Source organism: Bombina bombina, chromosome 12, assembly GCF_027579735.1.
Source record: "Bombina bombina isolate aBomBom1 chromosome 12, aBomBom1.pri, whole genome shotgun sequence".
Taxonomy (NCBI): Eukaryota; Metazoa; Chordata; class Amphibia; order Anura; family Bombinatoridae; genus Bombina; species Bombina bombina.
In genome coordinates, this window is record NC_069510.1 from 39,520,658 (window position 1) to 39,534,038 (window position 13,381).

The 13,381-nt window shown below is 39.4% G+C and overlaps 2 protein-coding genes across 2 annotated transcripts in view; one reads left to right on the forward strand and one right to left on the reverse strand.

The window, feature by feature from the left end:
* LOC128642649 (ryncolin-2) overlaps positions 1–13,381 on the reverse strand; it is a 337,076-nt gene that overhangs the window by 296,292 nt on the left and 27,403 nt on the right. The window lies entirely within an intron of this gene.
* LOC128642821 (ficolin-1-like) overlaps positions 1–13,381 on the forward strand; it is a 62,119-nt gene that overhangs the window by 34,685 nt on the left and 14,053 nt on the right. The window contains exon 6 of the mRNA XM_053695655.1: positions 9,702–9,831. Within this exon, the coding sequence (XP_053551630.1) occupies positions 9,702–9,831 (130 nt within the window). The remainder of the gene's footprint in view (positions 1–9,701; positions 9,832–13,381) is intronic.

Sequence of the window (13,381 nt, forward strand, 5' to 3'; positions counted from 1 at the left end):
GTGTGATCAGTCCACGGGTCATCATTACTTCTGGGATACCAATACCAAAGCAAAAGTACACGGATGACGGGAGGGATAGGCAGGCTCTTTATACAGAAGGAACCACTGCCTGAAGAACCTTTCTCCCAAAAATAGCCTCTGAGGAAGCAAAAGTGTCAAATTTGTAAAATTTGGAAAAAGTATGAAGCGAAGACCAAGTTGCAGCCTTGCAAATCTGTTCAACAGAGGCCTCATTCTTAAAGGCCCAAGTGGAAGCCACAGCTCTAGTAGAATGAGCTGTAATTCTTTCAGGAGGCTGCTGTCCAGCAGTCTCATAAGCTAAACGAATTATGCTACGAAGCCAAAAAGAAAGAGAGGTAGCAGAAGCCTTTTGACCTCTCCTCTGACCAGAGTAAACGACAAACAGGGAAGACGTTTGTCGAAATTCCTTAGTTGCCTGTAAGTAAAATTTTAGGGCACGAACTACATCCAGATTGTGCAGAAGACGTTCCTTCTTCGAAGAAGGATTTGGACACAAAGAAGGAACAACAATCTCTTGATTGATATTCCTGTTAGTGACTACCTTAGGTAAGAACCCAGGTTTAGTACGCAGAACTACCTTATCCGAATGAAAAATCAAATAAGGAGAATCACAATGTAAGGCTGATAACTCAGAGACTCTTCGAGCCGAGGAAATAGCCATTAAAAATAGAACTTTCCAAGATAACAACTTTATATCAATGGAATGAAGGGGTTCAAACGGAACGCCCTGTAAAACGTTAAGAACAAGGTTTAAACTCCATGGCGGAGCAACAGTTTTAAACACAGGCTTAATCCTGGCCAAAGCCTGACAAAAAGCCTGAACGTCTGGAACTTCTGACAGACGTTTGTGCAACAGAATGGACAGAGCTGAGATCTGTCCCTTTAATGAACTAGCAGATAAACCCTTTTCTAAACCTTCTTGTAGAAAAGACAATATCCTAGGAATCCTAACCTTACTCCAAGAGTAACCTTTGGATTCGCACCAATATATGTATTTACGCCATATCTTATGGTAAATCCTTCTGGTAACAGGCTTCCTAGCCTGTATTAAGGTATCAATAACTGACTCAGAAAACCCACGTTTTGATAAAATCAAGCGTTCAATTTCCAAGCAGTCAGCTTCAGAGAAGTTAGATTTTGATGTTTGAAAGGACCCTGTATCAGAAGGTCCTGTTTCAGAGGTAGAGACCAAGGTGGACAGGATGACATGTCCACCAGGTCTGCATACCAAGTCCTGCGTGGCCATGCAGGTGCTATTAGAATAACTGATGCTCTCTCCTGTTTGATTCTGGCAATCAATCGAGGAAGCATCGGGAAGGGTGGAAACACGTAAGCCATCCTGAAGTCCCAAGGTGCTGTTAGGGCATCTATCAGGACTGCTCCTGGATCCCTGGATCTGGACCCGTAACGAGGAAGCTTGGCGTTCTGTCGAGACGCCATGAGATCTATCTCTGGTTTGCCCCAATGACGAAGTATTTGAGCAAAGACCTCCGGATGAAGTTCCCACTCCCCCGGATGAAAAGTCTGACGACTTAAGAAATCCGCCTCCCAGTTCTCCACTCCCGGGATGTGGATTGCTGACAGGTGGCAAGAGTGAGACTCTGCCCAGCGAATTATCTTTGATACTTCCATCATTGCTAGGGAGCTTCTTGTCCCTCCCTGATGGTTGATGTAAGCTACAGTCGTGATGTTGTCCGACTGAAACCTGATGAACCCCCGAGTTGTCAACTGGGGCCAAGCCAGGAGGGCATTGAGAACTGCTCTCAATTCCAGAATGTTTATTGGTAGGAGACTCTCCTCCTGACTCCATTGTCCCTGAGCCTTCAGAGAATTCCAGACGGCACCCCAACCTAGAAGGCTGGCGTCTGTTGTTACAATTGTCCAGTCTGGCCTGCTGAATGGCATCCCCCTGGACAGATGTGGCCGAGAAAGCCACCATAGAAGAGAATTTCTGGTCTCTTGATCCAGATTCAGAGAAGGGGACAAGTCTGAGTAATCCCCATTCCACTGACTTAGCATGCACAGTTGCAGTGGTCTGAGGTGTAAGCATGCAAAGGGTACTATGTCCATTGCCGCTACCATTAAGCCGATTACCTCCATGCATTGAGCCACTGACGGGCGTTGAATGGAATGAAGGGTGTGGCAAGCACTTTGAAGTCTTGTTAACCTGTCTTCTGTCAGGTAAATCTTCATTTCTACAGAATCTATAAGAGTCCCCAGGAAGGGAACTCTTGTGAGTGGAACGAGTGAACTTTTCTTTTCGTTCACCTTCCATCCATGTGACCTTAGAAATGCCAGTACTAACTCTATATGAGACTTGGCAGTTTGAAAGCTTGAAGCTTGTATCAGAATGTCGTCTAGGTACGGAGCTACCGAGATTCCCCGCGGTCTTAGTACCACCAGAAGAGCACCCAGAACCTTTGTGAAGATTCTTGGAGCTATAGCCAATCCGAATGGAAGAGCTACAAACTGGTAATGCCTGTCTAGGAAGGCAAACCTTAGGTACCGGTAATGATCTTTGTGAATCGGTATGTGAAGGTAAGCATCCTTTAAATCCACTGTGGTCATGTACTGACCCTTTTGGATCATGGGTAAAATTGTCCGAATAGTCTCCATCTTGAACGATGGAACTCTTAGGAATTTGTTTAGGATTTTTAAGTCCAGGATTGGTCTGAAAGTTCCCTCTTTTTTGGGAACCACAAACAGATTTGAGTAAAACCCTTGTCCCTGTTCCGACCGTGGAACTGGATGGATTACTCCCATTAACAAAAGCTCTTGTACGCAGCGTAGAAACGCCTCTTTCTTTGTTTGGTTTGTTGACAACCTTGACAGATGAAATCTCTCTCTTGGAGGAGAGTATTTGAAGTCCAGAAGGTATCCCTGAGATATTATCTCTAGCGCCCAGGGATCCTGGACATCTCTTGCCCAAGCCTGGGCGAAGAGAGAAAGTCTGCCCCCCACTAGATCCGATCCCGGATCGGGGGCCCTCAATTCATGCTGTTTTAGGGGCAGCAGCAGGTTTCCTGGCCTGCTTGCCCTTGTTCCAAGACTGGTTAGGTCTCCAGCCTTGTCTGTAGCGAGCAACAGATCCTTCTTGTTTTGGAGCAGAGGAAGTTGATGCTGTTCCTGCTTTGAAATTCCGAAAGGAACGAAAATTAGACTGTCTGGCCTTAGGTTTGGCCCTGTCTTGAGGCAGGGCGTGGCCTTTACCTCCTGTAATGTCAGCGATAATTTCTTTCAAACCAGGCCCAAATAAGGTCTGCCCTTTGAAAGGTATATTAAGTAATTTAGACTTAGAAGTAACATCAGCTGACCAGGATTTTAGCAACAGTGCTCTGCGTGCCTGAATGGCGAATCCTGAATTCTTAGCCGTAAGTTTAGTTAAATGTACTACGGCCTCCGAAATTAATGAATTAGCTAGCTTAAGGACTCTAAGCTTGTCCGTAATGTCATCCAGAGTAGCTGAACTAATGGTCTCTTCCAGCGACTCAAACCAGAATGCCGCCGCAGCCGTGACCGGCGCAATGCATGCAAGGGGTTGCAATATAAAACCTTGTTGAACAAACATTTTCTTAAGGTAACCCTCTAACTTTTTATCCATTGGATCTGAAAAGGCACAGCTATCCTCCACCGGGATAGTGGTACGCTTAGCTAAAGTAGAAACTGCTCCCTCCACCTTAGGGACCGTTTGCCATAAGTCCCGTGTGGTGGTGTCTATTGGAAACATCTTTCTAAATATCGGAGGGGGTGAGAACGGCACACCGGGTCTATCCCACTCCTTAGTAATAATTTCAGTAAGTCTCTTAGGTATAGGAAAAACGTCGGTACTCGTTGGTACCGCAAAATATTTATCCAACCTACACATTTTCTCTGGTATTGCAACTGTGTTACAATCATTCAGAGCCGCTAACACCTCCCCTAGTAATACACGGAGGTTCTCCAGCTTAAATTTAAAATTTGAAATATCTGAATCCAATCTGTTTGGATCAGAACCGTCAGCCGCAGACAGAAGCTCTCCGTCCTCATGTTCTGCAAGCTGTGACGCAGTATCTGACATGGCCCTAGTATTATCAGCGCACTCTGTTCTCACCCCAGAGTGATCACGCTTGCCTCTTAATTCTGGTAATTTAGCCAAAACTTCAGTCATAACAGTAGCCACATCTTGTAATGTTATTTGTAATGGCCGCCCAGATGTACTGGGCGCCACAATATCGCGCACCTCCCGAGCGGGAGATGCAGGTACTGACACGTGAGGCGAGTTAGTCGGCATAACTCTCCCCTCGCTGTTTGGTGAAATTTGTTCAATTTGTACAGATTGACTTTTATTTAAAGTAGCATCAATACAGTTAGTACATAAATTTCTATTGGGCTCCACTTTGGCATTAGCACAAATAGCACAGGTATCTTCCTCTGAATCAGACATGTTTAACACACTAGCAAATAAACTTGCAACTTGGAATACTATTCAAGTAAAATACTATGAAAACGTACTGTGCCTATAAGAAGCACAGAAGATTTATGACAGTTGAAAATTAATAAACTGAAAAAGTTATAGCATCAATCTTTGTAAACAACACAACTTTAGCAAAGGTTTGTTCCCATTAGCAAAAGACAACTAACCCTGATAGCAGAAAAAAAATTACAGAATAAACGTTTTTTATCACAGTCAACTACAATCTCACAGCTCTGCTGTGAATGATTACCTCCCTCAAAACAAGTTTTGAAGACCCCGGAGTTCTGTAGAGATGAACCGGATCATGCAGGAAATACAATGAGCTGCTGACTGAATTTTTTGATGCGTAGCAAAAGCGCCAAAAAATGGCCCCTCCCCCTCACACACAACAGTGAGAGAGATCAGAAACTGTCAGAAACTAGATCAAGCAACTGCCAAGTGGAAAAATAGTGCCCAAACATTTTATTCACCCAGTACCTCAGAAAATGAAAACGATTTTACATTCCAGCAAAAACGTTTAACATAAATTAAGAGTTATTAAAAAGCCTGTTGCTAGTCCCTGCAAAATAGGCTAAAGTCTTATGTACACAGTGTAATTCCAGTGAAGTACCATTCCCCAGAATACTGAAGTGTAAAATATACATACATGACATTATATCGGTATGGCAGGATTTTCTCATCAATTCCATTGTCAGAAAATAAAAGCTGCTACATACCTCTTTGCAGATTAATCTGCCCGCTGTCCCCTGATCTGAAGTTTACCTCTCCTCAGATGGCCGAGAAACAGCAATATGATCTTAACTACTCCGGCTAAAATCATAGTAAAAACTCTGGTAGATTCTTCTTCAAACTCTACCAGAGAAGGAATAACACACTCCGGTGCTATTATAAAATAACAAACTTTTGATTGAAGGTATAAAACTAAGTATAATCACCATAGTCCTCTCACACATCCTATCTAGTCGTTGGGTGCAAGAGAATGACTGGGAGTGACGTAGAGGGGAGGAGCTATATGCAGCTCTGCTGGGTGAATCCTCTTGCACTTCCTGTTGGGGAGGAGTAATATCCCAGAAGTAATGATGACCCGTGGACTGATCACACTTAACAGAAGAAAATGCTACTAGTACTACTATTTCTCAGGTGAGATTCTATAAGAATGCTGCCAGTACTACTATTTCCCTGGTGAGATTCTATAAGAATGCTGCTAGTACTACTATTTCCCTGGTGAGATTCTATAAGAATGCTGCCAGAACTTCTATTTCCCTGGTGAGATTCTATACAAATGCTGTCAGTACTACTATTTCCTTGGTGAGATTATATAAGAATGCTGCCAGTACTACTACATCCCTGGTGAGATTCTATAAGAATGCTGCCAGTACTACTATTTCCCTGGTGAGATTCTATACAAATGCTGCCAGTACTACTATTTCCTTGGTGAGATTCTATAAGAATGCTGCCAGTACTTCTATTTCCCTGGTGAGATTCTATACAAATGCTGTCAGTACTACTATTTCCTTGGTGAGATTATATGAGAATGCTGCCAGTACTACTACATCCCTGGTGAGATTCTATAAGAATGCTGCCAGTACTTCTATTTCCCTGGTGAGATTCTATACAAATGCTGCCAGTACTACTATTTCCTTCGTGAGATTCTATAAGAATGCTGCCAGTACTACTATTTCCCTGGTGAGATTCTATAAAAATGCTGCTAGTACTACTATTTCTCTGGTGAGATTCTATAAGAATGCTGCCAGTACTACTATTTCCATGGTGTGATTCTATAAGAATGCTGCTAGTACTACTATTTCCCTGGTGAGATTCTATAAGAATGCTGCCAGTACTTCTATTTCCCTGGTGAGATTATATAAGAATGCTACCAGTACTACTATTTCCCTGGTGAGATTCTATAAGAAGGCTGCCAGCCCTTCTATTTCCCTGGTGAGATTATATAAGAATGCTACCAGTACTACTATTTCCCTGGTGAGATTCTATAAGAATGCTGCTAGTACTACTATTTCCCTGGTGAGATTCTATAAGAATGCTGCTAGTACTACTATTTCCCTGGTGAGATTCTATAAGAATGCTGCAAGTACTACTATTTCCCTGGTGAGATTCTATAAGAATGCTGCCAGTACTACTATTTCCCTGGTGAGATTCTATAAGAATGCTACCAGTACTACTATTTCCCTGGTGAGATTCTATAAGAATGCTGCCAGTACTACTATTTCCCTGGTGAGATTATATAAGAATGCTACCAGTACTACTATTTGCCTGGTGAGATTCTATAAGAATGCTGCCAGTACTACTATTTCCCTGGTGAGATTCTATAAGAATGCTGCCAGTACTACTATTTCCCTGGTGAGATTCTATAAGAATGCTGCTAGTACTACTATTTCCCTGGTGAGATTCTATAAGAATGCTGCCAGAACTTCTATTTCCCTGGTGAGATTCTATACAAATGCTGTCAGTACTACTATTTCCTTGGTGAGATTATATAAGAATGCTGCCAGTACTACTACATCCCTGGTGAGATTCTATAAGAATGCTGCCAGTACTACTATTTCCCTGGTGAGATTCTATACAAATGCTGCCAGTACTACTATTTCCTTGGTGAGATTCTATAAGAATGCTGCCAGTACTTCTATTTCCCTGGTGAGATTCTATACAAATGCTGTCAGTACTACTATTTCCTTGGTGAGATTATATGAGAATGCTGCCAGTACTACTACATCCCTGGTGAGATTCTATAAGAATGCTGCCAGTACTTCTATTTCCCTGGTGAGATTCTATACAAATGCTGCCAGTACTACTATTTCCTTCGTGAGATTCTATAAGAATGCTGCCAGTACTACTATTTCCCTGGTGAGATTCTATAAAAATGCTGCTAGTACTACTATTTCTCTGGTGAGATTCTATAAGAATGCTGCCAGTACTACTATTTCCATGGTGTGATTCTATAAGAATGCTGCTAGTACTACTATTTCCCTGGTGAGATTCTATAAGAATGCTGCCAGTACTTCTATTTCCCTGGTGAGATTATATAAGAATGCTACCAGTACTACTATTTCCCTGGTGAGATTCTATAAGAAGGCTGCCAGCCCTTCTATTTCCCTGGTGAGATTATATAAGAATGCTACCAGTACTACTATTTCCCTGGTGAGATTCTATAAGAATGCTGCTAGTACTACTATTTCCCTGGTGAGATTCTATAAGAATGCTGCTAGTACTACTATTTCCCTGGTGAGATTCTATAAGAATGCTGCAAGTACTACTATTTCCCTGGTGAGATTCTATAAGAATGCTGCCAGTACTACTATTTCCCTGGTGAGATTCTATAAGAATGCTACCAGTACTACTATTTCCCTGGTGAGATTCTATAAGAATGCTGCCAGTACTACTATTTCCCTGGTGAGATTATATAAGAATGCTACCAGTACTACTATTTGCCTGGTGAGATTCTATAAGAATGCTGCCAGTACTACTATTTCCCTGGTGAGATTCTATAAGAATGCTGCCAGTACTACTATTTCCCTGGTGAGATTCTTTAAGAATGCTGCTAGTACTACTATTTCCCTGGTGAGATTCTATAAGAATGTTGCCAGTACTACTATTTCCCTGGTGAGATTCTATAAGAATGCTGCCAGTACTACTATTTCCCTGGTGTGATTCTATAAGAATGCTGCCAGTACTACTATTTCCCTGGTGAGATTCTACAAGAATGCTCGCCAGTCCTTCTATTTTCCATGTGGAATTCCATAAATCCACTTTTTACACTAAAAACAGGGTGTTATGCTAAGGGGAGTACACTGCATTTTCATATTGGAGGAGATATATACATTACAACAGTGCACAATGAAAATCATAATTTAAAAATCATACAAAACCAATCACACACAAATACTTAGGAAAAATTGTATTGCTAAGGTGCATCAAAAATCGTAACAAAATTGTTCACCAAAAATCGTATTTTATCAAAAAACGTTAAATTTGTAGGTAGGTCACACAGGAATAAATTGTATTAACTATGCACAGCGTAAATCGTAATTTAAGTACACTGGATGTGCAAAAAATAAATTCATACTTAAAAGTGCAAACTACAAAGTGTATTTGGGCTGAACATGGGCGTTCTATGTGCGTGTATGAATTTGTTTCCCAAATCCCAGCGTATTTCTGTAAACTTTTTCACCCTACAGATCTCACAGTTTTTTCTCACAACTTAAAAGGTGGCAAGCTTTTACCAAAATACTCTAAACACTAATTACTCTGAAAGAAAAACTTGTGTATATAAAAATAAAAGCAAATTTAAGGTACAATACCCTGAAAACAGCTTAATTTGATTTATATTAGGCATAATATTAAAGGGACACTGTACCCAAAATTTTTCTTTTGTGGTTCAGATTGAGCATGAAATTTTAAGCAACTTTCTAATTTACTCCTATTATCAAATGTTCTTCATTCTCTTGGTATCTTTATTTGAAATGCAAGAATGTAAGTTTAGATGCCGGCCCATTTTTGGTGAACAACCTGTGTTGTCCTTGCTGCTTGGTAGATAAATTCATCCACCAATAAAAAAGTGCTGTCCAGAGTACTGAAACCAAAAAAATGCTTAGATGCCTTCTTTTTCAAATAATGATAGCAAGAGAATGAAGAAAAATTGATAATAGGAGTAAATTAGAAAGTTGCTTAAAATTGCATGCTCTTTCTGAATTACAAAAGAAAAAATTTGGGTACAGTGTCCCTTTAACTCTTTCATGACAGATTTGATTTGTCTACATCGGAAAAAAGTTCCGATGTAAACAAATTTAAATTTTACGATTGTGTATGCGATCGCGAGATTTCAATGATGGGATCATGTCAGGGGGGCGAGCTTACAATGCTAGGCATGCCCACCAGGTCCAGATTCCATTCTGGAAGCGCCATTGGTACAGCAAAACGGTTAGGATGTTTCATGCCGTCCTAATGTTGGGAAAAGGTTAAAGTCTAAACATATGTCGGGGTCTTCCTCTTTACTTCGCCCTCCATTACGAATTTTTATGTAACAGAGAGCTCTCATTATTTATATGGGAGGCATCTCACCACTTGCAGGAACAGCCCCATTTTTATATAATATTCCATGATAGCTACCACTGTGAGTGTCAGCATGGAAAACCATCTTTATACTGGTAAATTTTATAGAATAGGCCCCTATGACTTTACTGTATAAGAATGTTTGTTCTCTATATTGTAGGTTATCCAGAGACGGTGGGATGGATCTGTTGATTTCAATCGGGACTGGGACTCATACAGAAAGGGATTTGGCAACCAGCTGAATGAATTCTGGCTAGGAAATGATAACATTCATATTTTAACATCTAATGGTAAAGTTTTCTTTAGATTTGTTTCTTCATTTTAATTCTTAATGTTTTTGGGGCCTTTTCTGCTTTTATCTGCAGCTTAACCAATTGGCTAGAATAAAAATCTACAAGAATCACTTATATATCTGTGTATATACAGTATATATATATGTACATATGTATTAATGTGTTTATTTATATTTACACATATCAATAGATACATATATATACTGTATATATATATATATATATATATATATATATATATATATACACACACACACTCACCGGCCACTTTATTGGGTACATCTGTTCAAATGCTTGGTAACACAAATTTCTAATCAGCCAATCACATGGCAGCAACTCAATGTATTTAGGCATCTAGACGTGGTGAAGGTGACTTGCTGAAGTTTAAACCGAGCATTAGAATGGGGAAAAAAAGGGGATTTAAATGACTTTGAACGTGGCATGGTTGTTGGTGCCAGACGGGCTGATCTGAGCATTTAAAAAACTGCTGATCTACTGGGATTTTCACGCACAACCATCTCTAGGGTTTACAGAGAATGGTCCGAAAGAGAAAATATCCAGTGAGCGGCAGTTGTGTAGATGACAATGCCTTGCTCATTTCAGAGGTCAGAGGAGAAGGGGCAGACTTGTTCGAGATGATAGAAAGGCAACAGTAACAGTTAACCAGAGCTCTGAGGAAGCAGTAATCTTTCTAGCATAAATCATGATTGTGCTCAAGCGATTGCATTTACTTTCAATTCGTAATATGAGAGTTAAGCCCGATGAGCGCAAACACCTGCGAAAAAACACGTTATTGCTCATGCGCAAACGAGAGGCCAAGTTATGAAAACATAAATAAAAATAAAAAACTTGCAAAAAGTCAATATACTTGTTAGCCTCACATCACCCAAAACGGCAATTCTATCAGTTTTTATTTAAACAGAAAATTACTGTATACAGCTAAATAGTTAGTCATTTTCAATCAAAACCATTGCACTAATGCATAAGGAAGTCAGTCTGCATAGTCTCACAACTTGCACTCTTTTACATTTAATAGCATTTTGCATCTTATCAATCTCCTTTTTGCTCATAAATTGTACAGCTGCCCTTAAGAAATTCAGTATAGGGCAGTGATTCTAGACCGTACATTTTTTGGGGGACAACAAGCAAGAGTGGCCAAAATATTATGGAAGGGGTATAAGTATGGTGTTGTTATGGTTTTCTTTCATGCTCCACAACTAAGATGATACAATATATTGACACTAAGAGAAGGTATTGGAGAAAAATATATATAAAAAAAACTACTATTATATATAGTACCCAGGCCAGTTTTATATGTGCCTAAGGAAATTACATAAAGCCTTGCACCCTTGTTTGTATCTCAGCTTTGTGGGCTGTAGGTTAGGGACCCAGGGAGGAAGAGACCTTGACGTGGTCCTGGGGTTAAAACATTTGGACAAATTCTATAACTAACTCTTCCATTTTTGCTTTTTATCTAGCTGTGTGCTTGCAAGAGAGTGCCAGACTTTCTGTGTGTTGTGTTGATTCATTTGTTTTGACATTTTCCCAATGGGCTTTGCATTCAAGCTTGCCTGGGGTTAACTGCCTGAGTCACTGAAAGCTGTACATCTGTCTGTGAGTACCCAAGTCTGAGAGTTTTTTGCAGTGTCATAGGATGTGTACCCAGTCCAGTTTGAGTGCAGTCCATTTCCACATTATATATATATATATATATATATATATATATATAAATTTATGTATCAAATGTATTGAATATTATTGCATTTTCTTGCCTTTTATCAATAAGGAGTAATTTTAAGTCACATCGATATCTTAAAGATTCATTTTAACAGTTTTTTTTATTAAAACAATTGTTTACAGAATTACGCTTGAGAGACAATTTCACACACATCCATGGAAAGCCCATGCTCAGCCCATTTTACGAAAAACCAACAATTATGCATTGTACTTTTTATTTATAAGTACAAATTTTTGTGTGCATCCAGTGTACTTAAATTACGATTTACACTGTACATATTTAATACAATCTATTCCTGTGTAATTTACGCCCAAATTCTACATTTTTGATAAAATACAATTTTTGGCGAACAAGTTTGTTGTGATTTTTGATGCACTTTAACAATACATTTTTTTTCTTCTGCATTTTTGTGTGAATGGATCAATTAATAGTTTCGCATAATTTTTATTGTGCACTTTTGTACTTCTCCTTCCCATACCAAAATGCAGTATACGCCCCTTAGCGAGACACCCTGTTTTAAGGGTAAAATGTGGCTTTAGATAATTCTACCAGGGAAATAAAAATCTTGGCTAGTATTCTGTAATAATCTCGCCAGCCCAGAGACCTTTAGATCATCGGGCACATAGTGTTAAATACAGAGAAAAAAAAACTAAATATGGGGTTAATTTCAATTTATCATTTTTTTAGTGTTTAGTGTTTTTAGTGTTGATCATGATCAAAATCAGAAATTCCTATTTTTTTTATCTGCAGCACCTTATTTTAATTTTATTTCCTGAGAATAATTGCCCTACACTTAACATATTCCTGTTTTTCTAAAAATAATAGAAATTCTCAATACTTAACACAATTATGAGGCCATTTTTACTTATAAAATTTGATAGCTAAAAGTACTTGAAAACTTGTTACTGAGTACCCAAATTTTCAAATGTGATATTGGTTTTGCATATGGTCAAATAAACTGAAATTATCTGCCGCCATATTGGATAACATAAGGAATTAACATTACCAGATACAAACCCTTCTTGGTTGATTAATTAAAGTTTAAAAATAATAACCTAGCAAAAACACATGCCCACTATACTAATAATGCCCCCGACCAAATAAAGATATACACACAGCATACGCTGTCTGCATTTATCATTGCACCAGCAGTTCTTGTGAACTGCTGGTGCAATGCCGTCCCCTGCAGCTAGCAGGGGGTGTCAATCAACCCGATCGTATTCAATCGTACCTGCATAATGGTCACTTTTTTAAGGTTAATTGTGTGCATTTGTTTTTTAATAACAAAAACCATGAGATTAACAACAAAGTGGTTGAGTGGCTGCGCTAACTGTTGCCCCCAAGCCAAAAGTAGTTAATTGTGGCCCTTTGTCAGTAGTAGGATACATTGTACAAGATGAAAGTAAATGTGTTCACTTGAACAAAATTGAATTTAAAATGTGTCAGGGTAGCACAACTTCAGAGCTCTGATTAACTTTTACGCTTGACTAGTGGAAAAAAACATATCAATAATACATTTAACAGTACAGTTAAACTCAAAATAACACTGATAAAAAATGTAAAACAATATTCCATAAAAAAGCTATAAGGGCTCAAAGATATGAGGTCTCAGGTGTTAGAAAAAAAAGACAGACAAAGTGGACAATATATTAAAGTGTGGACGGACATGATACAATGTAGCGGTCTTTAGACCGCTGCTTCATAACTGCTGTTTCCGGCAAGCCTGAAGGCTCGCACGGAAACAGGGGCATCAAGCTCCATAGAGATGCATACATATACATGTCTAAAGATGTCTTCACATATGGGAAT